Below are 27,630 nucleotides of genomic sequence, written 5' to 3'. Positions count from 1 at the left end.
TGCAATTTTGTAAACCTTGCATATGACTGTGTCCTTGGTCTGGAAAGGGGACAGATGAAAATAGTTGATTTATTAGGTTCTGAGTTCAATATAAAGATTCTTTTATTTTGATTTCCATTGTTTGCTTTAAATTGTCTTTTGTGAATTGAGTCTTTTAAACCCAGAGGACTAGAAATGCATAGGACCAAGGTGTCTGTCAGTGGACATGCAAAGTGACCAGGAACCAATCAGAAATTGGAACAGTTTGGACTTGCAGTGGGAAATGCTGAAGAAAAGCCTGGCAGGGCAGAATTAGAGGGCTGGGAGGCTGCGGAAACCCAGGTGATACAGGGTGGAAGGACAGGGATGACCCAGAGCAGGTGCTCTAGATCGTAGGCTCTGGACTAGAAACCCCAAGCCATTCTGAGACATCCTTATGGCTGGAAAGACATGGGGCAGGACTGACGAGAAAATGCTGGCATCTACTGTGAGCCTATTATAGATATGTCCTCTTCTTCTGGAAAGTGTGAGAGGTCAAGGGGAGCCATGCAACCTGTTCTCCATTCCTCCTACCACCTTCTCTCCTTCCACCTTCACATACCAAAGTCTTCTCTCCCTGGGCCCAGGGAAGAGCAGCTGAGGGACTTCTGCTAGAGAGAGAGGTGATGCTCTGCCTTGCACATCTATTAATACAGCTGTTCTAGATATTTCCTGCCCTGGTCTTCCTAGAAGCAGGGTGCTGTCCCCAATACCTGCAGTCACAGCAAGACTGTCATTGAACCAATCTATTGAATATCTCCACCTACAAGAGGGTCTTCCAGGGACTTTGCATCCTTTCTCACCAGTTTCTACTATAGTCTCACATAGTGGACACTGCTGTCACCAACTTACAAATAAGGAGGCGAGGGCTAAGATCATTTACCTTATTAAATTAAATACCTTAGCCTGAGTCACAAAAACTTGAGGATAAGAGGCTGGGATCAAAGATACGTCTGGTTCTGAAGCTCACGCTCTTTCCCCAAGTCTGCACTGCTTTTAGTTTAGTGCCTTGTACACAGACAGTGCTTTATAAATGCCTATAGTAGGTGTTCTATAAGTGTTTGTTAAATTAAACATCCTCCTGACATTTGGCATCATTTTCATGGCAAAGTGGGTGTCCATGGAAGGATGAATTCAGACCTCAACAAATACCATCCATAGTGCAGGCAAATAATGTTTTGTTTACAAAGCTGAATGGACTTTGGTTTGAGGTTTATGGATTTTTAATAACACCTTTGTTTCTCCCACCTTAGAAGATCATGCAGATTCCTACAATGAAGAGAAGTAAGCTTCTCTCTTGGTGCTTCTCTCTTCTGATTGTTCAAGGTTTACCTTCTTATCTTTTTGGAGGGTGAGTACCACATAACCCCATCCAGCTCTCAGATACAATGTGTCCTATGACAAGCTCTTGAAGAAATTAGGAAGAAGTCAATAAAAATGATCCTGATGAGAGTGAGCCAACTGGAAATGAAGCTCAGGCATTTTTGTATATTGTCCAAGCTTCCAGGATCAGCTTTCCTGGATGGGCATTAGAGAAGGGCTGTGCTGTGCATGCAGGATGCTCTGTAGGAGGACATAATCTTATCACCATGGTGAAAATTAAGGAAGAAAACAGAGAGGGGGTGATCTGCATTTCAAGCATGGAGGATGATGAGAAAGGGTCTGAATTTACCAACTTTTACTGATGCTGGCTTTTCATTTGCACTTGAATAGCAGCGCTCTGGTATGTAAATATCTACAATGTCATTTTATTAGCCTCATTTCATAAATAAAGCCTGAAGTTTCCAGAGATGAGGCAATGTGACCAAGTGCACATGGTTAGAAATGTGATTCAGAAGTTAAACCTAGATCTACCTGACTCCTGAGAAGATCCTTCACTTTCTAATAAATCAAGTTGCCCAAATGCCAAGTGGCTCTGTGTGTATGAAGGGTGGAGGATGAGGAGATGGTGGGTTAGGAGGAGAGAGAGGAGACAGGGAGCAGAACAATTGCCCTGATGCCCAGCCAAGGCCAGGAGTTAGGCAGAGAATGGGGGACCAGAATGAGGCTGGAGAAAGATGAGTCTTTTCCATCCTTAGTCATAGAGGTAGACCAGATGTGAGATGTTATTTCAAAGGAAAAATGGACACCATTTGCTAGTGGATCAGGTGTGCCAGAGGCTAGGCAGGGATAGTGCACAGCTGTGGTGTGGGAAGGGGAAGAATATGAAAACATAGAAAGGCTTAGGCCAAATAAACCCTGCCTTCATGCACCTGCCATTGCTGGTGTTGGAGATGCAGGATCTGCCTCCGGCACAGCTCAGACATGCCCAGAGTCACCTCCTGTTTAAAAGGGTTTGTCCTCAAGGACTTGATTATAAAGAACTTTTACCTACTTCCGTTTCATCAGTTCTAAGATGCACATTTTTCCCACTTTGACGTCTCTAAAATGAGGATGTGAGACACAATCAATGGCTGTCATAAGGTAATTGTCAGTTTTCCTTTCTTAGTAGTTTGTACAATTATTGTGTGTGTTACAAGCGATGGTATCTGAAAGACAATGAAATATAGTGTCTCTTGGTAGAGGTCCCCAAAGATATATGTTTGACGAAATCCAAATGTATTGTAATAGTGACAGTTGCTTTCAGTTATTAAGAATTTACAAATTCCCCAGGCACCATGTTATGTGATAATAAAAATAACAATCATTAATAATAATCCCTGAAATCTATCAAGCACTAGACTAAACATTTTATTATCCCTGTTTTACAGATGGAGAAATGGAGGCATATTTAGTTCTCACAGCAACTCTTTGAGTTTGAATGATTATCCCCATAATAAACACAAGGGATTGGAGAACCAGAGAGGTTAAGTTACTTACTCAGAGTCACACAGCAATAAATAATGCAGTCAAAATTTAAACTCATTCCCTGTCTGACTCCCGAATTTATGTTTCAAATGATAAATAATTTGCAAGGGAGCATGCCTTTGTCAGCAAATCAGAGAGAAAGTACTATTTACTGAGTCACGACTGCCTGCCAGTAAAGATTTTATATCCATTATTTTATTGAATCCTCTTATGAGGTAGACACTTTATTCTCACTTTAGAGATGAGGAACCAGAAGTCCTTTGCTGAGACTGGGTTTGAGACCCTGATGTGTCCAGTTCAGGGACCCAGGGTCTTCCTTGACAGGAGTTCCTCATGATGCTTGGTCAGGTCATAGGGAAGTTTGCCTCAAAGCCTAAAGTAACACACAGTTCGTATCATGCTATGGTTTAAATGTGTCTCCTAAAGTGCATGTGATGGAAACTTACTCCCCGATGCAACAGTGTTGAGAAGTGGAACCTTCAAGAGGCAGAGCCCTCAGGAATGGATTAATGCTCTTATCTCAGGAGGGGTTTGTTCTCATGAGAGCGGGTTTGTTATAAAAGTGAGTTTGGCCCTCTCTTGCTCTCTTTCTCTCCCTCTCACCTTGGGATGGGATGATCCAGCAAAAAGACCCTCACAGGAGGCCAGCACCTTGGTATTGGACTTCCCAGCCTCCAGAACTCTGAGAAACAATTTTTTTTAAAATAAATTGCCCAGTCCATGGTATTCTATTATGACAAAATAAAACAAAGACAGAAAATTAGAACTGAGAGGTGGGGCTGTTGCTATAGCAAATACCTGAAAATGTGGAAGCAGCTTTGCAACTAGGTAATGGGCAGAGGCTGCAAGAATTTGGAAGAGCAGGCTAGAAAAAGCCTGTATCCAGAGAATTGCTTGAACCCGGGAGGCAGAGGTTGCAGTGAGCCGAGATTGTAATACAAGTGGTAAAAGCCATTTGGATGAGGTCTTATGTGAAAATGAGGAACAAGGTATTGGCAACTAGAGTAAAGGCAGTCCTTGTTATAAAGTGACAAAGAACTTGGCTAAACTGTGTCCATGCCCTAGGACTTTAGGGAAGGCAGAACCTAAGAGCCATGAACTAGGATATCTGGCAGAAGAAATAGCTAAGCAGCAAAGCACTCAAGGTGCTGCGTGGCTTCTTTTGGCCTTCTTGCAATAAAATGAGAGAAAAAGGAAATGAGTTAAATTATAAAGGAATTTATCATTAAAAGAGAAGTAGAATTGAAAGATGTGGGAAGCTCCCAGTCTGGCCATGTAAAGAACAAAAAAGCATGTTCAAGAGAGAATACCAAAGGTGTGATCAAGCCACAGTTTGATAAAGATATTAATATAGATAGAAGGAAGCCTAGTTCTATTCATCAAAACCATGGGGAAATGAACCGACAGGCATTTCAGATCTTCAAAATCTAGGACTTTGAGAGCAAGGTTTCCAGAGAGGTGCCTGGGTGCCTCTCTTTTCCAGAGAGGCTTCCAGAGAGGTGCCTCAGCATTTGCTATTCCCTGCCTTGGGTCTCTGCTCCCCAAAGTCCAGCACAGCACCCCTCAGCCACCCCAGCCATGACCCAATTGGGTCAACAAGTTGTGGCTCAACCCACTGCTCCAGAATGTGCAAGCCCCGGACCTTGGCAGTATTAATGAAGAAATACATGATAACGTACCGTGAAACTTAAACGTGGAGCTAATTCTGCAGACATAAAGAATGCAAGAGCTGTGGGGGCATAGGGACCTCCACCTAGATTTCAAAGGATATTGCATATAGCCTGGGGGCCCGGGCAGAGACTTGTCACAGGTGCAGAGTTACAGAGAGACCTCGCTAGGGCAGTGCCCAGTGAAGTCACGAGAGTAGGCAGCCCCTGAGACCCCAGAACTATAGGACCACCCACATGCAACTCTAGCAGGCATGAGGCTCTAACCTGGGAGAGCTGCTGGATGGATTGAGTGCAGCAAAGACATAGGGGCCACGGCCTGGAGGGTCCGTCCTCTACTCCAGTGTGTCTGTCCAGGAGGCGGCATATGGAGGGAAAGATTATTCCGGAGTCTTATCTTAATGTTTAATGTCTGTGCTGTTGAGTTTTGGACTTCTTTGAGGCCTTTAATTTTTTTCTTCTTGCCTATTTTTTCTTTTCGGAATGGGAGTATGTATCTTGTGCCTGTCCCACCATTGCATTTTGGAAACAGATAACTAGTTTGATTCCACAGACTCACAGCTGGAGAGGTATTTGCCTCAGGATGAATTGTGCTGTGAGTCTCACTCACCCATGTCTGATTTAAATGAGACTCCAGACTTTGGATTTTTGAGTTGATACTGGAAAGAGTTAAAGACTTTGAGGGCTATTGGGATAAAATGAATGTAATTTGCATGTGAAAAGGACATGAATTTGGCAAGTAAAGGGTGGCACAATATGAAGCGAATGTGTCCCGGGAAGTTCTTGTTTTGGAAATGTAATCCCCAATGCAACAGTGTTGAGAAATGTGGGACCTTTACGAGGTGATGAGGTCAGGGCGGCTCTGCCTTCATAAATATGTTAATGCCATTATCTTAGGGGTGTCTGTTTGTTATTGCAAGAGTGGATTTCTTATAAATGTGAGTTTGGCCCCCTCTTACTCTCTTGCTCACCTGCTCTCTAGCTATGTGGTACCTTCTGCCATGTTATGACATGATAAGAAGGCTCTCACCAAATGCTCCCACCACACTCATGGGCTTCTTAGATAAAATTCTGTTGTTTATAAAATAATCTCAGTCTGTGATATTCTGTTATAGCAACCGAAAAAGGATTAAGACACACTATCCGTAAACAGGCACCTGGGGCAGCAACAGTGAATTCAAACAAGCCGTTGACTTAGTTAAAAACCACTAAGGAGAAGATAAGGCAGTCAGGAAGAAACGCATGATAACATATCATGAAACTTAAATAGATGTTTCCAGAGGCAGATTTATCACAGTACTAAAGAAGCTTAAACTGCAGACCCTAAGCTAATTTTATTCGTAATTTATATTAATTTCTTTAAAGAGACCTCCATAAAACGTGTATATTCCCCTATTTTATTCCTCTAATCATTTTAAATGCTCCATTATCTAACTCGACAGGGGTGTTTTTAAGATTAGGTCCCCTATATTTAAGTTTTAAATATTTTTTTTCTGTACAATATTAGACACGTAACATGTCCTCAGGTGGTGCTGAGTGAATTAAATTGCCTTTGGCTCATAGTTTACATCAGAAGTTGGCAAACTTGTTCTTAATGCGCAAGGTAGTAAATATTATAAGCTTTATAGGCCAGACCATCTCTATTGCAACTACTCAGGTCTTCGGCTCCATCACAAAAGCAACCATAGACAATAATTAAACAAATGCAGTGGCATAATAAAAAGTTATTTACAAAAATGAGCAGAATGCCATAGTTTGCTAACACCTGGGTTAGGTGGTCAAAACCTACGTCTATTTTATACCTTTGTGGATTTATAGATGGATAGGGATATGATATAGATATAAACATATATATGGATCTAGAAATAGATATAGGTTTGTCTGTGTTATTTATAGGTATGATTTTCTTTCCCCATTTCCAGAATATGGAAGTTTTTAAAGACAGTTTATTTTTGTTCCTACATGTATTAAGTCAATTTTGGGGTATTTTCTATGATTATACAATAAGAAGGAACAAGGTAAAAAACTAGCATTTGATAAGTGCCCGCTATGTACTAGAATTTTTAGGCACTTTTACATATTTACACTTTTTTTTTTTTTTTTTTTGTAGACTGAGTCTTGCTCTGTCACCCAGGCTGGAGTGCAGTGGCATGATCTCGGCACACTCCAACCTCAGCTTCCCAGGTTCAAGTGATTCTCCTACCTCAGCCTCCCGAATAGCTGAGATTACAGATGCCTGCCACCACACCTGGCTAATTTTTGTATTTTTAGTAGAGACAGTGTTTCAACATGTTGGCCAGGCTGGTGTCGAACTCCTGACTTCAGGTCATCCACTCACACAGGCTTCCCAAAGTGCTGGGATTACAGGCGTGAGCCACCGCACCTCACCCACATTTACACTTTAAATGATACTCTTTAAATCCATTTAATTATCCCACGAGGTAGATTTAGAAGAAACCTTTTATTCCACAGTTAATAAGAATCAATAAAAACCTACTTAAGGGGAGCCTATTGAAAACAAGAACCAATACTTCATACCAAAGAGGGAAGACAAAAATATCATATTAGTACTTTGTCTTTAAAAAACTATTAAAACAGAAAAATGTGTTTATTGTATCTCACACTTAACAAAAAGTTAGGTTATAATTGCAACTGTGCTCTAATTTTTAGAATGAACAAGACTTACTCAGGTATTAATTGGGGGATATGCTCTTAATGCCAAATTATATAATACAATATGACTTTACATTTTATTTTCCCAACATTTAGGGGTAGGATTGGTTGAAGTTTTTAATCCTTTAAAGTATCAGTTGTTGTTTTTTTTTTATTTTTCTTGCAAGATCGTCACCTGTCAATGGCCCTGCTGTATTTAAAACAGCTGTCCATCATCATTTCTATCAACTTTGTGAAATCCTGCATCTTTTGTCAACTTTGCCTTTTTGCTTTGCAAGTGGTTCATGTTGTACTACTGAATGGTGTATCTGATGGTGAGGCAGAGACTGACCTGCAAAGCCATGACATGCCCAGGGTATAGGTTGCTGTGATATTGTCAAGGATGTTTGCATGGAGACTTCATTAGGGTAGTGCCTTTGGTTATAAAGGTTTTTGCTGTCCTGTGCAATCTCTTAACTAAGAAGACTGAAATAAGGAATATTAAGATAACAGAGATACCTTAATTCATTACTCCTGTTTTTTTGGTTTTTGTTTTTTGAGATGAAGTCCAGTTTTATTGCTCAGGCTGGAGTGCAGTGGCATGCTCTCGGCTCACTGCAACCTCTGCCTCCCGGGTTCAAGCTATTCTCCTGCCTCAGCCTCCCAAGTAGCTGGGATTGCAGGCACCCGCCACCATGCCCAGCTAATTTTTGTATGTTTAATAGAGATGAGGTTTCATTGTGTTGGCCAGGGTCTTCTGGAACTCCTGACCTCGTGATCCACCCGCCTCAGCTCCCAAAGTGTTGGGATTACAGGCATGAGCCACTGTGCTCAGCTGTTACTCCTGTTTTATAGATAGGAAATTGAACTTTGGAAAAATAAACCTGCCAAATATCATCACGTTGCTAAGCGGTGAGCTAAGATTCAGATCCTGGCAAACTAGTATTAGTTATCTATTCCTGCATAACAAACTGCCACAAAACTTAGCTAAACACAACACACATTTATTATCTCCCACTTTCTGTGGATCAGGAGTCCAATCATAGCTTACCTAGGTCTTCTGTTCAGAGTCCCTCACAAACGCTACAGTTAGTGTTGGCCAGTGCTGGGGGCTCATCCAAAGGCTCAACTGAGGAAGGATTCTCTTCCAAGCTTTCTTTTGTGGTTGTTGGCCAGGGGCCATATTTGGTTCTATACTACACGGGCTTCTCTAGCACAGCAACTTCAAAGCCAGCAAGAGAGACAGTCTACTTGTAAGACAGAAGTTGAAATTTTTTGTAACCTAATCACAGAATTGACACCCTTTACTGTAGTCTATTGACTGGAAACAAAGCACAGGTCCCAGCCAACTTTAAGCAGAGGGAATTACCTAAGAATGTGATGAGCAGAAGGCAAAGATCACTGAGAGCCATTTTAGAGTGTACTTGCCACAACTGGACTCTGAAATATTTAATCTTTTCCTTTTTGGTACCCATTTATGAGGGAAACATGGCAGGTACTTGCAACATGAAGATACTTAAAGTGAAACCTCACATCACTTTGTAGTACCTATTACCCTGGCATGAAACTTTTGGATGTTTAATAAAATGCTTTGTTAGTGATGAGACCTCAGTCCACAAGAGAAGGCAAATACTTCAGTCCGTAGCATGCCTGATACATAGAAAACACGCCACAAATGAAAAATTAAATGTCACCAGATTGACCTTAGCATCCCAGGATATATCAGAGACATGGTTTGTCCTGGAGAAGAAAGAGAAAACATCTGGAGATGGACTGTTTCTCTCTTCTTGCTTGACTCAGATTCCCACTGTGCCTGCCCACTTAGTGTGGCCAGAGGATCATGTGGACCTGGAAGTTCCTAGCTAATGGCTTGTCTCTAGCCTGCAGGGAGAAAGGAATGTGACTTGCCAGAGCTTCACTAGCATTGCTTTTATATGCAAGTGTCAAACGAGAACAGGGATAGAGCGAAGGTGTTGGAGGCAGTGTTAATGGGGCTGTTGTATATTTTAGCTGATGACAGTGTTAGTGTGGAGGAGGACATAGGCATGGAACAGAGCTGCTTGGCCTGGTGAAGGCTGAGAACTCTATCCTAGGCAGAAGCCTCCAACACAACCATCACCCACCCAAATATGGCATGCGTAGAGCAGGTTGGATGAATCTGGGAATACTGACAAAAAGGAGGTCTTCGGAAACAGACAGATGGTTACTCAGACTGGAATCAATGGGGCAAGGGACAGTGTGTGAGGGAACTGAGATATCATCTTGCTAGGGGTTCTACAAATTTTTAGTTGATTTGCTCATTCTAAATAAAGGAATCCCAGGTCTCATAAAATGGCAAAAAAAAAAAAAAAAAAATCCATGAGACATGGTGGGACACAGTCATTGGCCTCACCCATCTAAGCTAAAATTCACTCTTGCAATAGTTAAGACATATCAGTACTGTGTAGTCTGTGAGCATTTATTTTCACAACATCCCTGAATTAGGAGCTATTTTCATCCCTATTTACAGATGAGGAAACAATCCCTTAGGTGCTAAGTGGCAAAGCTGAGGTCTGAAATCAAGTCTATTTATCTTTGAAAGCCTTTCCAGACCCTCCCACCAGGGTTATTGGCTGGAAGTCTGAACCCATGATAATAGCCCTGACAGGCCTTGGGGACCATCTGCTTTAATTCCTTCATTTCACAGATGTAGGCACTGAAATCTGAGGATAGGAAAGAACTTCTCCAAGCTCCTACAGTGAGTAAACGGCAGAACTGGAAATAGATCTGAGATGTGTAGTTTCTTCAGCCAATCCTTTGGGTTGGGCACTGTGATCCCAAGAGGAAAATTGTAGCATCTCTGCTTCTCCAGATTGGCTTACAAGAGAACACAGTGGCACGGGGTGCAAGCACAAAGTGATGTGCTCTGTTCATCATTGAATGCCCAGGGTATAGAATGGTAAGTGCATGTCAAGGAATGGGTGGATTCTATGAGGAGATAAGAAGAAATCCTACAGGAATGCACAAAAGGATTTTTCTAATGTTGACTGGTGAACAAGAGAGGATGAACAATTAGCTCCTAGGGGACAATGGAATGTCTGTTCCTAACTCTTGGCATATAATGAATGATGAGTAAATATTTTATTGAATAAATGAATTAATAGAGGAGGTGACATTTGAGCTGAGCCTTAAAGAGTAGAAAGGAGGAGTCATTTGGATGAGGGAGAGAAAACATATGATGGAGAAGAACGGAATTTTGAAAGGCCTGCCACATTTTGATGAAATTGTAAGTTTGATGTGACTGGAGGGAGAAAGAATGAAGAAGTAAGCCTAGGAAAGAAAACTAATATATTTTGGAGATCTATTAGGTATCTGGAGATCTATTAGGTGCATATTAGGTATGCACATGTTTATAATTATAATGTCTTCTTAATGGATTGACCCTTTCATCAATAGATAATGTACTCTTTTGGGTCTTGTAACAAGTTTTGTCTTGAAGTCCATTTTAAAGTCTAATATTACTATAGCCACCCTAGCTCTAGTTTGGCTCCTGTTTGTGAGGAATAGCATTTTCTATCTTTTCACTGTCAACCTATTTGTATCTTTGGATCTACAGTAAGTCTCTTGTAGACAGCATATAGTTGAATCATGTTATTTATCCTTTCTTTCATGACATGATCTGATTTGGGGGGAACCTGGTTTACCTTTCTAAAGAGTTGGAACTTTACCCTGTAATGGATATGAGGAGCCCATAGCTGTATTTAGACAGGGGTTTGGCATAATCAGTATCCTTGCTTAGAAAAATGGTACTGGAAGGCATGTACCGATGACTACATGGTGAAGGGCACACTCTTCCAGTACCCTCTCCTGTGCTTTCTTCTCCTCACTGACAGCTCTTGCTGCCTCTTTCCAGCTCAGAGGGCTGAGTAGCACTGAAGGCCCCCTAAGGGGACATGAGGATATCTGCCATTGCCTGGCTCAGCTGCGTCAAGTTGCTGACCCTGAAACGCAGCCTCACAACACAGGGTGTTTATTTGCCTCCCGTGCTCTTCTATTAAATAGTTGTGAGTTTTGTATTAAGATGGTATTAAGAGATGGAATCATTTTGAATGACTTCAAAATTATTCCTTGTACTTTTTTATGTGTTTTATAAAAGTCTGACATTTGCCAACATGGTTTATAGTGCCTAACACCTCATAGGTAAATAAGCACATGGCATATTTGGAGAGAGAAAAAGTATAAATGTTAAATAAAGAAAAACAGTGGTCAACTCTCAAAAGAGAAGATGAACACATCAGTTTTGTTTTAATTCCCTGAATGACCCTGGTGTATGGTATTTAGCCTTTTGCCCTGATGTTGGTGGGGTTTGGCAGAAGTGGACAGGTTGTAATCAGGTAAAAGAATACCACAAATGTCCATAAAGATTCACTCTTTGATTTACCAGAGATAAAGTAGAAGGTGGCACAGTGGAGGATGTAGCAGGCTGGGAGTTGAGAGACCAAAATCCTCTTTCTAGCTCTGCAGGGAGTTATTTTGTAGCCATAAGCAAATCACTCCGAACTCTGATGTACAAATTTCCTTTCTGTTAGATGAAAGAATAATAGGTCCTTCTTAAGGTTTCCTGAAATTTCCAGCTAATCAAATTTTTGAAAGAGCTTGGCATGAGTCAAATCAGGAAGAGGAAGATTTAGAAAAACGATTTTAGCTCTGACTTATGTTCTCATGTCTGGGTTCCAAGGGAATGGCAAATGGTTGGTCTTTTCCTGCACCTGTGACAGACATCACGAATCAATAATGGCATTTCCCCCCAGTTAACTTGGCTGCAATCTGGATTCTTTTCAATACCGCATTCCTGGCAGCCTTAACCAATCCATCCTAGTGGGTTTTCAAGATAAAAATGATTTGTCAACCCTGTTCTTAGTGGATGGAACAGTTCTCATTAGGAGATGACTCAAACATCCTTTTTGGGGCTGACTCATAGAAAATAAAGAAACCCCTGGCGCACAGTGGGTGCTTTACATCTGAGGCTTTTCAATTGAGGGTCAGTAGGATCCTCACGCAGTTTGAGGTCTGTCACTGCCTTTTAAGGTTATGTCTCCTTCTTAAGATCGAAGATCAGTAATGGTGGCCAAGGGTTAGGACGAGTGCAGTTAACTATGACGTAACAATGCCTGTCTTTTAGACGATTCAATTCTGCCTTCACCTAGCTAGGAAAAATGTTTCCATGCATCGCTATTCAATGGCAGACAGACAAGGATTCTAAGAAAGAGAGTCTAGTGCTACCTTCTAGGACATTTTGAGGGCTACAGATGCTCTGAAAGCTGTCCATTGACAGCTGTAATTAGAGCAGCAGCCAGCAGGGGTATCTGGGAGCTATCTGGAATGTTACTGAGATTTTCTCTGCCAAATGTCAGACTCCAGAGGAAGAGAAGGGAAGACATTTACTTCTCCCAGCTGATCTGAGAGCAGCAGGCCAGGCTGCCTTCCCTGCTCTCCCTCTGGCTGTGACCACACCTCATTCTCTGCAGATTCTCTTCCAAGGCTCCAGTGCTCTCAGCACAGTGTCTGACTTCTCACTCCCTTTGTGTCCCTCCTGCCTGAGCTTGGAGGCTGAGTTCCCCATCTGTAAAATGGGGATACAAATAAAATGATAGTCCCCTTCCTCGCAGTGTTGCTCTCAGGAGTAAAAGAGAAAATGATGTACGAAAAAATTCCTGCATCAATGTTTTAACCGTGTTTGTCTCACTGTGAATGAAGCCTGTGAGGGGATGTTTGGCTGGCAACCTTAACTCTTACTTCCAGCAGGCTCAGCTGTGGAGTCTATAAATGGATGCCAGACATGGGTGAGAAGAGGCGGCAGGGTTTTCCTGGTACCACTGTGGTCATCCCTCACATCTGCATCTGCAAAAGCCTTCCTTGCCTGCTGCCTGACAGAGGTTAGGTATCCAGTGGGCCTGGACAGCTCGCACTGGTTCCTGTCCTGAGGCCCCTGCATCTGCCGCTTTAGAGCCACGTGCAGCTACAAAGCAGGCTTCCTTGTGTCAGTTCCCTTTTGCCCTCCCCAACCTGGGCTTGGATGGAAGATGGCCGAAGGTGAGGAAAGAATACTGAAGGTGGAAGCATGGAGGTGATGGAGACTGATTTAAGGGCATATTCGTGACTGTTGACCTTGACTGGAATTGTTTGCAAAGACAGCCTGGATGCTGCAGACAGAAGGCTGCTATTGGCTCTCCCCAAGACTCCTGGCCGCAAACCCTTGCTTACTCCTGCAGGGTGTAGAAGGGAGGGAGAAGTGGTGGGCAAGGCACAGAGGAAGGAGGAACAAGAGAGGAGAGGAGCAGTGGAGGAAAGGATGCAGGAGAAGGAGAGGAAAAGAACTCACGAACGCCAGGGCAGTAAGAGAAGAGCAGAGGAAAGGAAACAGTCAAGACTATAGAGAAAGACCGGGCACTGTGGCTCACACCTGTAATCCCAGCACTTTCCAAGGCCGAATCAGGTGGATCACCTGTGGTCAGGAGTTCGAGACCAGCCTGACCAAAATGGTGAAATCTCGTCTTAAAAATCCCAAAAATTAACCAGGCATAGTGGTGCATGCCTGTAATCCCAGCTCTTTGGGAGACTGAGGCAGAAGAATCGCTTGAACCCGGAAGGCAGAGGTTGCAGTGAGCGGAGATTGCGTCACTGCACTCCAGCCTGGGTGACAGAGCAAGATTCCGTCTCGAAAATAAAAAAACAACAAACAAACACAAAAAACACCAGACTATAGGGAAGGAAACTGAAGTGACAAAGGACAGACGAAAAGGAAGAACAGGAATAATTGGTGAGAATGTAGAGAGAGGAAACCAAAGCAGGAAGAGAAGCAGAAAACCAGGAAGAAAGCAGCTGGGGGCGGCTCTCGCGTCAAGACCCCCAGGAGAATCTCTAGCCCCACGTTCAGCGCCACATCCTTGTCCATCAGTGGGACTGATAATGTGGTCTCCGTCTGAAATTAAGTTCATATGTTAAGGGTAAATTGCAATATGCAAGAAACTAAGGAGCGTTTCCTCTTCTCAGGTTAAGGAGGGTTTCCTTGATGATTTTAGCTGTATAAATTAATGATTGTTCTCCTGTCTTAGAAAGTGGGTTCCTGCGGTTGCTGGTGAGGCGTGAGAAGCGCGGGGCTACGCCGGGCCTCTGCTGCCCCCTCCTGGCCAAAGATGGGCTCCGCAGGCTCCCTGCGGATGGGAATCGGCTGAAACTGCATTTTGGTGGTTGGCGAAGGCGAAATTATCCCTTCTCCTGGCTCTAAAAGCAGACAACGAGAGCTGAAAGAGAGTTAGATATTCAGCCCTGACCTTTCCCCTAAGCCTTAAATTTAGATTTCAATCAGCCGGATGGAGATTTCCACTTGGACCTCAAGTGCAGCAGGTCCGCAAGTAGCTTCTTATCTTCGCGGTCCTGCTGGCCGCACTGCACAGCTTCTTGATGTCTGCGAACAGCACATTATCCACTTTCTTCCCACCCCAAGACCCTCCCAGTGCTCCTCTTGCTCGATCTTTATATCCCATTAGTCACAACTCCTGCCAGGACTACACAGGAGGATGCTCTCTCATGGGACCCTTGTCATCTCTCCAGCGCACCCTCCTCCTCTCTGGTCAGCTCATGATAACGTCGTCTTGACTTCTGTCCTGGCAGAGACCTGTCTTTGGATAGAGATTACAGATAGAGATAGAGACAGAGATATGGAGATATATATATTATATATATTATATATACATACACACACACACATACACACACATATCCATCTTTCTATATATATATCCATCTATCTATATATATCCATCCATATATTATATATATATAGATAGAGAGAGAGAGATACATATATATGTATGTGTGTGGATAGATAGGTAGATAGGCAGATAGATCTTCTAGGCTGGGCACAGAAGCTCATGTCTCTGATCTCCATACTTTGAGAGGTTAAAGAAGGAGGATCTTTTGAGTCTAGGCGTTCAAGACCAGCCTGGGCAACATAACGAGACCCCATCTCTATAAAAACAAAATTAACCATGAGTGGTGGTGCACAGCTGTAGTCCCAGCTACTACAGATGGGAGGATCACTTGAGCCCAGGAGTTGGAGGTTACAATGAGCTATGATCACGCCACTGCCTTCCCAGCTGGGTGACAGAATGAGACCATGTATCTTTAAAAAAAATCTTCTGCAGAATAAAGCTCAAAGTCTTCATTTGATCTACAACATCTTTCATGTCGTGCTCCCAGCCTGTCTCTCCAAGTTCACCTTATATCCCTTGCCTTTAATTTCAACAAGGCCATTGCTAATCGCTGAAATTGTTTGTATTCATTCTCTAAACATACATTGGTTCTTATTAAGTGCCAGGTTTGAGCTATTCACTGAGATACAGAGAGGAACAAGACATAGTCTCTGCCCTCCAGGAGCAGAGTCTAATAGAGCAAATGCACACATGCAGCCCAGACCTCCCTTGGATTATCCTGCTGTATAAAAGTGAGATGCATTTGGTGCAGATTCCCATTCCACATGGTATTAGTTTTCTATTGCTGCATAACAAATTGCCTCTAACTTAGTGGCTTACAACAACATACAATTTTTTAATCTCAGTTTTCATGAAGAGTCTGAACATGGCTTAACTGGGTCCTCTGCTGAGCATCTCGCGAAGCAGCAGTCATGGAGTTGGCTGGGACTTGTTCTTCTCTGGATCTTGTGGGAGGACTCCCCAATATCCCATGATTGTTGATCCTTGCAGTTCCAGAACAGGTCTCACTTTCATGCTGGTCATCAGCCAGGGGCTGCAGTCAAGTCCAAGAATCCCACAGTTCCTTGCCACATAGCTGTCACAGGCCTTTCAAAACAGCAGCTCACATCAAGACCAGCAGGAGAATCTCTAGCTCCAGAATGCAATGGCAGAGTCTTATATAATGTAACAATCACAGGCATGACTATCCAGTTGCCTTTGCCATATTAAAAAAAAAAATACACAGAGTAGTGACATCTTATCTCTTTGGGCATATTCTATTGTTAGAAGCAAGTCACAGGTTCTGCCTGCACTCAGAAAAGACAATTATGCAACTGCCTGACTCATTGGAGATTACCTTAGGGCATGCCCACCATACACACAACTTGAATCTTTCATATATACATATCCGAGGTACAGGGAGCTGTGTAAAGTCTCAGAGTCCAGCTAAGGACTCCTTTTCCTGTCAAATTAGTTCAGCTGTGGGACACCAACCTGTCTCCTTTTCCCATGCACTGATCCAGCCATGGGTTCCAGTGCCAGGATCGATGCCAACTAAAAACAAAGTCACTTATGAGGCTGTGGTTGATGGCTTGCATTGTTGGACCAAGAACTTAAGATTTTAAACAATCTTGTTCTTAAAAATCCTTCAGCATGTGGCTAGACCATATCCTCGTCTCTCTCTTTTTTTTTTTTTTTTTTTTTTTTTTTTTTTTGGTCATTTTTAGCCCTCAACACCAATCCCCATCTCTAATTTTTGGATAATTTTTTTTTTGAGATGGAGTTTTTGCTCTTGTTGCCCAGGTTGGAGTGCAGTGGCATGATCTCGGCTCACCGCAACCTCCGCTTCCCGGGTTCAAGTGATTCTCCTGCCTCAGCCTCTCGAGTAGCTGGGATTACAGGCATGCACCACCATGCCTGGCTAATTTTGTATTTTTAGTAGAGATGGAGTTTCTCCACGTTGGTCAGGCTGGACTCGAACTCCCGACCTCAGGCGATCCACCTGCTTCAGCCTCCCAAAGTGCTGGGATTACAGGCATGAGCCACTGTGCCCAGCCATTTTTGGTTAATTTTTATTGCTAAGTAGTTTAGCAGTCTCATGTTTTAAGGGTTGCAACTTTTACCTCAATCGGATCAATAAAGTATTCTCCAGGCAAAGGCAGTTCCTTCCCTTAAGGGAGTCCTATTGTCAGGTGTTGGGACAGTATGTTTTATTTAGCACATGATGTGTGCAAACAATTACAAGATGATAACGGGTTGTGGTCCATGCTGGAGTAGAAGTGAATCAGGGTGCTCTGGGATCCCAGGGATGAGATCACACAAGGGAGCCTGCAGAGAGCAGCTGGGGTCAGGGAAGGCTCTGGAGGCGAGGCAAGGCATGACTGGCACTGCCAAGACATTAGCAGGTTAATGATGGGGACATGGAAAAGTGGACAGGGAAGAGGACCATCAAGACAGAAGGCACATGGGCTCAGAGAATTTGAGGAAGTCCTGTCATTCCTACGACCAGCCTGGATGTGGGGAAGCAGCGGGAGATGACAAGGCTGTGAGGAGGGCAAGGCTAGATCATAAAAGGCCCACATCCCTTGTTAAGAAAAATCAAACCTGGTTCTTTGTCCATGAACTTTTGCACCTCCTGCACGTGTACATGTTGTTCATGAGGCCTAGGGGTCCAGACTCCAGGTCAACATGTAAAATGGGGAATGTCCTGGATAAACTTGGACATATGGTCAACTGTAGCATAGCTTTGAATTTCCTTCCAGCCTCTTGGCTGCAGCCCCTCCTGGATGCTCCCAAAGCATGTGAACACGTGGGTCATAACCTCAACCACACTCTCCAGTAATTATTTGTCCTGTTTTCCACATTGAACTAAGGAGTCGTTGCATAATGAGGAATAGGTTTTATTCATGTTTGTATCCTTAAAACCAGTACTATGTCTGGGACAAAAGAGGCACCAAATAAATTGATATTAAATTGCAATAAAATGATAGTTAATTCTTACTGAAGGCTGGCTTTTCCAAGCACCTGACATGGATTACATCACTGAATAATGGAGGACATGGACATTTAATTGGATTCGTTTTACACAGAAGGAAACCGTGATGCAGAAATGTTTTGTATTTTGTCTAAGAACACGCAGGTCATAAGAGAAAGAAAATGATTCTAAGCAAGGTCTTCTCTACAGAGCCTATGAATGAATAAAATAAAGTCTTGAGAGAATCATAATGTGGACTTGCAGAATCTTCTGAGAGTGATTAAGTTCCCTGCATGTTGCCAAGGGCTTGACTGGCCAATGATGAGCATGTTTGTATGAGAGCACCATGATCCTCAACAATTGACTCAACAATATCCTTCATCAATTATTTCCTGAAGTCTTCAGAATCATGGTGAGCTCTAGGCAGATTCATTATTCTCATTCCCCAGATGAGATGACCGGGATCTGCCAAGTCAATGAGCTGCTCAAAATCACATGAAAAGCACCAGAGCTTCCTTTTAAGCTTAGACTCCAAGCTTTCTGGTCATTTTACTGACAACATAGTTATCCTGATGGTAGTGATTCTTTTTGATGAATGTCTTCATCTCTAAAATGGGAATGGTCATATCTAACTTTGGAGGTTGTAGTAACAGTTACTGATGTTGTTACCATCATCAGCACCACCACCACCACCACCACCAACACCACCACCACCACCACCACCACCATCACCACCACCACCACCACCGCCACCGCCACCATCACTATCACCACCACCACCACCACCATCACTATCACCACCACCACCACCACCATCACTATCACTACCACCATCATCACTACCACCACCACCACCATCATCACTATCACCACCATCACCACCACCACCACCACTATCATCACAACCATCATCATCACCACCACCACCACTATCACCACCACCACCACCACTATCATCACAACCATCATCATCACCACCACCACCACCATCATCATCGTCAACTGAGAAGATATGGGGCTTAGGGGAGGCAGATATCAAACATGGGTTAAAGTCGAATTTCACATAAAATGTCCAAACACAGGAAGGAGTTGGGGATCTTGTTTAGGTTCCTGGGCATGATTGGAGACACAAAGATTCAGGTCTGAAGATCAGCAGGTTTATAGATCAGAAAATATGATCAGGATCACTAAGGGTCAGAGGCAGGACTTGGTCCCAGCCAAGGTCAGAAGGAGACATTTCCATCCTCCTTACATCATGGTCCTTATGGTCACACCATGAGACAACTTTCTGTTTATCTGGACTGTGAGCTCGTGAGGACAGATCCAGCTTATTCATCATTGAATTCCAGCTCTGTATGCGCAGCGTCTGCCATTTAAATATTGAATGAATGAATGAACAAAAGCCAAAAAAGCATGGGTAGAACCTAAGTAGAGTAGAAAACCAGAGTACCTGGAGTAGGAGAGCTTAGAGTATGTACTACCAAGCTTCACCCATAAACCCTAGCTTATAAATTCCCTTTTGGACACCCAGGGAACCTGGTACTGACAACTAAGCCAAAGACTCTCCACCAAGAGGGAGAACCATTTTCCTTGGTAAAACAATGAAACAGGGACTGTCTCTCACTTTCTCTCTCTCTCTCTCTCTCTCTCTCTCTCTCTCTCACACACACACACACACACACACGCACCTCACAGTTTATAAAGATAACAATCTTAAAAAATTGTTTGTAGTTCACTCCTGCCTGAGCCTGGTCATGAACCAGGTGACCTCTCTGTGAATTTTAAAGGACCAGCATTCTGCATGCTTCAGTGTGGTAGTTCCTCTTCTTTCTAGCATTTCAAAAACAATTCCAAAGATCCCCAATTGAAAGAGGTTCCATTGACTGTAAAAATGAACAATATTCATACTTGGTGACAATATTCATACTTGGTAACAGAAGCCTTTGCTGAATTTTTCAATCTTTGGAATAAATATGTGTTTTCTTCATTCTAAGAAAACATTTTCATATATTTTTAAATCGGTCCTATGTGTGTAGAACACATTATTAGTTAATTCATATACTTATTGACTTGTGAAAAGTTGTCTTGACTTTTGGACTTTCAGCAATGTCCTCGAGGTTGGAACCAGATGATCTAGTTTAAATTCTAACTAGCTGATTCTACTAACTAGCTGGTTAAGTAAAAGTATGCACATTGGTCAACTTCTCTCACATCGTTTTGTTTAACTGGGATGATTGTTTCCGCCTGCCTTGCAGGTTTGTCGTGAAGATTGAATGGGATAGCATATAAAGCACATGTCAATGTCCAGCGGAAGTTGCAGCTTCATCCTGGAAGACACCTTTCCCCAACTTAGCCTCAAAGCAAGCCATGACTCAAAGGTTCCTTAGTCCATTTCTTTCTTCCCCTCTAGGTTCCTGATTGTCCTGGGGTGCTTGATTCTGGCTGTCCTGACCACATTCAAGGAGTATGAGACTGTCTCGGGAGACTGGCTTCTGTTACTGGTGAGATTGCATTCTGGGGTAAATGCTTCTGGTTGGGCTTCCACAGTGATGAAAAGGAGGTTGCCCTTGGGTGCACTCCTCCCTGACTGGTTGCAGCTTCTTGTAGTCTCCAGTCAAGTCCAGGCCCAAGGAAAAGCAAAGCCTCCATTACTTGGTATGGCCCGCCATGGGCACATGTGGGGTGAAGAATGGCATTCCTGGTAAAGCTTTGCTATTCCACATTAGAGAGAAGGGAAAATAAAGTCAAAGCAAAAACCAATGCATGTTATTAAATTATAAAATACAGCTTCCCAATCCTCTGAAAGGTAACACAAAGGCATGTTTCATTCTAAAACCTGTCTCTGCTTTTTCTTCCTGGTATCCTACAATCTAAACTCCAAGGATCTCTCATTCTCTCCAAGGCCAGGTACAGAATTCCATTTATACACGAAACCTCTAAATCTCCCCTCCTGGGGCCTGCATTTGTTTTCACTCTCTGTCCTCCATCAGGTGGTGTGATGGAAACAGAGCAGGATTAGAATTCTTGGGCAAGTCAGCTAAGGTACCCCTGACTCTGTTTGCTCAAGTCCTTGCCTAAAAAATGTAAGGTCAGATGAGCAGCAAATGCAGACATGGGCTGGGCCCAGTCTCAGTGCCTGGTTGAGAGGAGGCTCTAACAAGGGCTTGCTCCTTCTGTAGCCACAGGACAGCACTGGTCAACTGGCCCCTTGAATGACCACACCCTTGCCGTGATTAGGAGTCAGCCCTGCCTCTTCAGGGCAATGCCGACTGCATGGGGTGAGGCCCCATCCTGCACACAGGGCAGTGGTGTGGCCCCCTAGTTAGGGCTTTTAAAATAGTGGAGCCTTCTTCTCACACTGGGCAAGCCATCGAGGCACCAGAGTCAGCTCTTCCTTCTGAGAGCAGGGGTTTGCAACAGCACATCCCAGAGCTCAGACCTCAGTGTGGAACTCCCTGGAAACCATCCAACTCCAGGAACTAGGCTCCAGGGATTGTCGTGGAGCAGCAATGCCTCAGGGCACCCAGGGAGGTCACAAAAGAGAGAGAGGCAGAGGTGTTGGTGTCTGATCATCAAGGGAGTTGCAGGAGGAAAGGGGGACCCTGTGTCCTGGAGAGTGCTTAAGCTCCTGGGCTCTGCAGCCTAGTTACTTGAGCCTGAGATCCCTTCTTCTCCACTTCATTGCCTTGAAAAACTTGTTTAACTACTCTGTGCCTTGGTTTCTCAAAATGTAAGATGAGAATAATATTATCAAACACTTTGAGGGCTGCCTGGCCCAGGAGCCGGGCTTAATAACCATTAGCCACAATTAGCAACGCCAGGGTACAGGCACTGGGTGGAATTAACAGATTGTGTTTCACTCATATCTCTCTTTTCAACCCAACTGCACTTCTTAGGGGCTTTTCATTCATTAAAGGGACTTTTAAAGCTGACCTATTGGAACAAAAACATAGAAAAAAGAACGAGTAATCACTGTGCCAGGTTTAACAGCATTAAGGACAATTAGCACATCAGAATGAAGATGGGAGGCCTCCAAACTGAATGGCGGTGATGGACCTGTTCTCCCGGTTCCCCTTCCCCACCCCCATCCCCAGCCATCCCTGCCAACCAGACAACCAGCAACAACACAAAATGGAGTTCTTCAGAACTTCCGAATAGAAATCACCAGCTCCCGACAAGTGGATCTCGGTTAATCAGTGCCTCTCCATATGCTCTTCCATGCAGGAGACATTTGCTATTTTCATCTTTGGAGCCGAGTTTGCTTTGAGGATCTGGGCTGCTGGATGTTGCTGCCGATACAAAGGCTGGCGGGGCCGACTGAAGTTTGCCAGGAAGCCCCTGTGCATGTTGGGTAAGTCCTGACCCTGAGCCTCCCAGCCTCCTCAGTTCCCTTCTTTTGGGGCATTGTTTCTCTGAGAAAAGTTTAAGCAGCTATTCTGGGAAATCACGCGGCACTGTGGAGGCCAGCTCAGCCCCTGACGCTGCCTCGATGAGAAGGGACAGTGTCAACCTTCCGGGTCCTCAAATTCCTCCTTCTGTGACTGGTCCTTATAAGGACTGCACAGGACAGGGATTCTTATTTGGCAGGGTAGGGTGTCACTCTTGGCAATTGGGTTGTGGAGCAGCAAGCAGGTTGCAGGATATTGAGCATCCCCAGTCCCTGGAGTAGTAGCACCCCCAGTCACTGTGACAATCAAAGTTACCCATACATTTCCAGACGGGTTGGGACGGAAGCTGTAGGTGTGACACCGTTGCTGGCTGAGAATCTACTTCTACAGCATCACGTTATGTCCATTGTACAGAAATAGAAACAGAGGATCACAGATCTGAGTCATTTTTCAGTCATGCAGGAAACAGTGGATTCTGTCCTAACACCCAGGTGTGGTCTTGCTTCTTAATCCAATGGTTGCTTTGAGAGGTGTCACTGGAATCCTTCCATTTGTGTGCAGGCAGTTTGATAGTAGAGGAGGTGGAAACTCTAACCAACCTATTGGTCCAGTGTGGACTAAAATCCATGGAGTTGCAGGACAAAATCTCCTTGAGTGACAGGTAGGAGTCTTGGAGCTTCAAATCCATGGGAAGGTTGGAATTACAGGATCATAGAGTGTCAGGGCTGGAAGGACCTCCAAAGGCATTTAGTCCAGCTTACCATCGTGTCTGATGCTCCAGTCCCCAGCAGCAGCCATTAAGTGGTCACCTGGCTCTGCTTGCATGCCCCTAGTCACAAGGTGCTCACCACTCATCCAGGCATTTATCTTATTTTAACTCCTCTGACACTCTTCAAGTATTTGAGTCTAGACATTTTATTCCCCCTCTCTACTCCAGAAGAGTCTTCTTTTACCAAGAAACAACGTCATCAGTGGCTTCAACTTACCTTACATCACGCATTCTCAGCATCATACTCCCTCTCCTCTGAGCATGCTACTCATTCTTCACCTTACTTTTGAAAAGTCATTCCCAGGACTGAACACAGTCCTTCGGGGATGGACAGCCAGCTCAGAGAAGAGCTGGACCATGTCCTTTGTCCCAGGTGCCAGGCTTCTGTCTGTGCAGCCTGGAGTTGCATTGTCTTGCCCACTCCCAGCTGAAATCTCTGCCCTATTCCCACCTGATGCTAAGGTTGGACTTCTGAGGTTTGGGGTTTTTCTCAGAATTTTGAATGTACGGAAGGTATGTGAGTGTGTGTGTGTGTGTGTGCAATATTGGAGGACTTTTTTAATGATTTTTTCATATTTCTTCTCTCTTCGTTTGCCCTCTTTCAGTATCTAATCCCCACTTTTCTTTCTTTCCTCTCTCTTTTTCTTCCCTCCAAGTTTTTTGCAAGTGCAGCACAATTAAGCAGACTTATTTTTCTTCTTTGCATGACCTATCCAAGGCTGACCAGAAGTTCTGAGTGTGTGGGTGGTAGCTTTATGATGCATTGTGCCCACATTCAAAGAGACTCCTTCTCAGTTTGAGAACATCCCGACAGTGGGAGCCCAGACCCCTGCTGGACAGGTGCATCCCCCATGGGGCAGTATCCACTATTTTAAGATCAGCTGCGGTCACAGAGCTCCAGGTCCCCCTCCACCCTCCCTGGGGAGATGAGGCTGGGCCTCAGCATCACACGGTCCTTACTTAGTGTTGCCATGTTTTCCATTGTACTCATATCCAATTCTTCCACAATGTGGCCCTATGGGAAAGAGGATGGTTATCACGCCCATGAACATGATGGCTTTCATATTCAAGGCAGCCTCGGACCCTGCCATTTTGAGTGAAGATGGGTCAGAACTGCCTCATGGAGCGTCTTAGACCATAGTGTTTACTACACATCTTGGTGTTCTTTTGTTTTCTCTGCAAGCATTACAGATAGATAGGTTTGCACAGATCATCTGAGAAGCCTGGCAAATGATGCAGATGTATCAGTATCCAGAGGTTTGACCCCCAGGTTTTTCCAAAGGCTAGGTACACCTGGAGGACACCTTAATAAGGTAGGAAAGGCATCAGCTTTTTGGGTTTTTTTTTTTTTTTTTTTTTTTTTAATTTTATTTTTTGAGATGGAGTCTCGCTCTTGTCGCCCAGGCTGGAGTGCAGTGGCACGATCTCGGCTCACTGCAAGCTCCACCTCCTGGGTTCACACCATTCTCCTGCCTCAGCCTCCCAAGTAGCTGAGACCACAGGCACCCACCACCGTGCCCAGCTAATTTTTTTTTTGTATTTTTAGTAGAGACATGTTATCCAGGATGGTCTCGATCTCCTGACCTCGTGATCTGCCCGCCTCGGCCTTCCAAAGTGCTGGGATTACAGGCATGAGACACTGTGCCTGGCCGGCATCAGCTTTTTTGGCAAATGTGCCTTGATATGAGTTGAGGAGGTTATTCCAAGCTGAGAAACCAGGACACACAAAGATATGGAGATGTGTGCTCAATGAACTACACAGGCTTCTGGCAGATTCCCAGGAGCCAGAACACAGAGGGCTTTGCAGAGCTTGGACTTTTCCCAGTGGACAAATATTTCCTTAAGTGTGTTCCTTGGAACTGTTGGAGCCCTTGCAAAAAATAGTTCTGTGGTCAGAATATTTTGGGTAAGACTATACTTCACTTGTATAGTTGAGAACCACAGTGTATATCTGCAGATTAAAGACTCTGAGAAGCCCTGCAAACCCCATGAATATGTACAATTATTATGTTTCAATAAAAAAATTAGTGACACTAAAAATAAATAACACTAATAATTTTGTAAAACCCATTTAATGGAGTTTTTCCCCAAATTTACTTGGCCATATGGTCTTTTTTACTTGGTAACTCTCTGCAGGAAAGTGGGGTGATAATTGATATGGGAATTGACTACAAGGAAATAGAAAACAGATCAGTTCCTCCCTCTTCCATACTAGAGGATTTGATGTCAAGAGCCTGCTTAACCATCTCAGAAGTGTCTCATCCCCTTTTTCCATCTCTGAAATGTCTGTAGTGGACATTCTCATGCCATCTCCTGATACCAGCATCCCACGTCATGGGTGGGCCTTACTTCTTTCCGAAATCTACCCCAAGGCCTTCTCTCAAGCTTAGGGAGATCACTAGGCCAGTGTAGCTCAGATGTGTGGGGGCGTTGACAATGCTAGGGATGACCTTCAACCAGCAGGAGGCAAGAAACAGATGTCCCAGCCTCCCATTTTTCAGATGGATAATCTTGGGAAGTCTGTCCACAGCTCAAAGGACTCAACAGTGGCCTTGATAACACCCCCTAACATTGGTGTTTTTTTTTTTTTACATTCTCTCTCTCCTTCTGCCGTCACTTCTGCTTCCTAACATCATCTTCCAATAAATTACTTGAACCCAAGTTCCTACCTCAGGTGATGCTTTTAGGAGAAACACATATGGAAACAGTGTCTGAGTGTCAGGCTTTACCTCCATAGGCTGAGCAGCTGCAGCTCTCCTCTGGGCCCCAGAGTGAATCTCAAGGACCACACTGTGGGGGACCTTGGTAAATTGCTGCTCTGGAGCCAGCATTAAAGTGTGGTAGGCCTATGCTACTTCTGCCCAGGTGGCCTTGGAAAGTCACTCAGGCTCAGAGCTTCAGTTTCCTCATCAGTCATGGGAGAATAATCCCACTTACCATGTGTTGTTGGTGGCAAGATTCAACAGCAGTGCTCAGATTGTCCCACTGCTTGGCACATGCTGATCTGCCAGCAAACAGCACCTATGATGATGCCATTGCTTTCGCATGACCTTCCTTTCCCTCTTCCCTCCCACTCTGTCTGTCCTCTCTCCCAGACATCTTTGTGCTGATTGCCTCTGTGCCAGTGGTTGCTGTGGGAAACCAAGGCAATGTTCTGGCCACCTCCCTGCGAAGCCTGCGCTTCCTGCAGATCCTGCGCATGCTGCGGATGGACCGGAGAGGCGGCACCTGGAAGCTTCTGGGCTCAGCCATCTGTGCCCACAGCAAAGTAAGTGTGGTGGAGAAACTACAGGACCACATGGGCTTCCCACCCACCTATGCCCTTCCATGACATCCCTTCCTTTGCAGTGTCCCCAGAAGGCAGTCATTCTGCCACCCTTGATGATAACGACAAAGAGGAAGAGGAAGAGGAGAAACAGGAAGTGGTGGGGCTGGGGTAGGGGCAGGAGCAGGTGTGGTTCAGGGAGCAGGAACAGGTGAAACTGAGCTTAGGTATTGGCTCCACCATATGCAAATGACTTTGGCCAAGTTGCTCAGCCCTCTTTGGCCCTCAGTTTTCTCACTTTTAAAATAGGAATGATAATGCCTATTCCTTCAGATTTTTGAGAGGATGGAATGAGCTCATTCAAGGCCACATGCAGTGGGAGAAGAAGGCTTGGGAATCACACAGGTTGGTTTGAATCTGAACTCTGCCTCTGTGACGTTGGGAATTTTTTGCGTCTTGGTTTCTGCATTTATAAAATTAGAATAATAATGCATTGACTTCATAGGGTTAGATGAAGATGAAATGAATTGATATGTGAAGAGCACTTAGAAGGTACCAAGCTCATAGATATTGTTCAGTTGCAATTATTATGTAAAGCCCAAAGCACAGTGCCTACAACTTAGTGCTTGACAAGGACTAGCTCATCCCATGAATCAGGCACTATTGCCACTCCATTACACTGATAAGAAAGAAAACACAGAAAGAGGAAGTACCCGCTCAAGGTCACGCAGTGGGATATAAACCCTGGCATTCCAGTTCTAGGGTTTGTGTCCAGTGGTTTGCTGCTGGTTTGCTGGGGTGGTGGTGCTCACCTCCCCCAGGTAGATCAGAATCCAGGAGGGATGGAACTCAGTCCATTCCTTTTCCAGAGTCCCATGTGGCTGAGCAGGTATGGAACCCAAGCAGCCAGAATCCAGTTCATTTGGATTCATGGTACTGCTTGTGTTTCCTTCCTATTCCTAACCCAGGTCTTTGGTAGCACTTTGTTTTCATCTAGCTGCTTTAGCTGGATTCTGGAGGAATGAAGGAAAACCCCTGTGTCTCAGCTCAGGCAGAAAAAAAATCCCGAGAGGAGAAATCAGGAGAAATCCCTGGGATGGATGTTCTTTGGGGGTACAAAGCCAAGCTTGCCTTGCTTCCCAAGAGAGTATCTTTTTGCACCCACCCTGGTAGGCATACTAGATGCTGTTGTTGTCCCACCTAGGTCTCTTTTAATAGGAACCCTATGACCATTTCCTCAATAATTACATGGAAATGTGTCACATACACTGAAATCCCTTTCTTGGGTTCTGTTTCTGGAGAGCTGGACCTGAGGCA

General features: G+C 44.2%; 1 protein-coding gene and 1 long non-coding RNA gene across 3 annotated transcripts in view; one reads left to right on the top strand and one right to left on the bottom strand.

Moving 5' to 3' along the window:
• The window catches only part of KCNQ3 (potassium voltage-gated channel subfamily Q member 3), a 359,017-nt gene that overhangs the window by 273,418 nt on the left and 57,969 nt on the right, over positions 1-27,630 (top strand). For both annotated transcript variants that reach the window (XM_519963.8, XM_016959880.3), the window contains exons 2-4: positions 20,302-20,392; positions 22,116-22,242; positions 26,144-26,316. In XM_519963.8, the coding sequence (XP_519963.2) occupies positions 20,302-20,392; positions 22,116-22,242; positions 26,144-26,316 (391 nt within the window). The remainder of the gene's footprint in view (positions 1-20,301; positions 20,393-22,115; positions 22,243-26,143; positions 26,317-27,630) is intronic.
• On the bottom strand, positions 3,039-3,550 carry LOC107976447 (uncharacterized). The gene is made up of 2 exons (XR_001720434.4): positions 3,469-3,550; positions 3,039-3,238 (listed from the first exon to the last, which is right to left on the bottom strand). It is a non-coding gene; the product is annotated as an uncharacterized LOC107976447 (long non-coding RNA).

This window comes from Pan troglodytes, chromosome 7, assembly GCF_028858775.2.
Source record: "Pan troglodytes isolate AG18354 chromosome 7, NHGRI_mPanTro3-v2.0_pri, whole genome shotgun sequence".
Taxonomy (NCBI): Eukaryota; Metazoa; Chordata; class Mammalia; order Primates; family Hominidae; genus Pan; species Pan troglodytes.
Note: the sequence above shows the minus strand (reverse complement) of the source record. Positions and strands in the feature narration are given on the sequence as shown.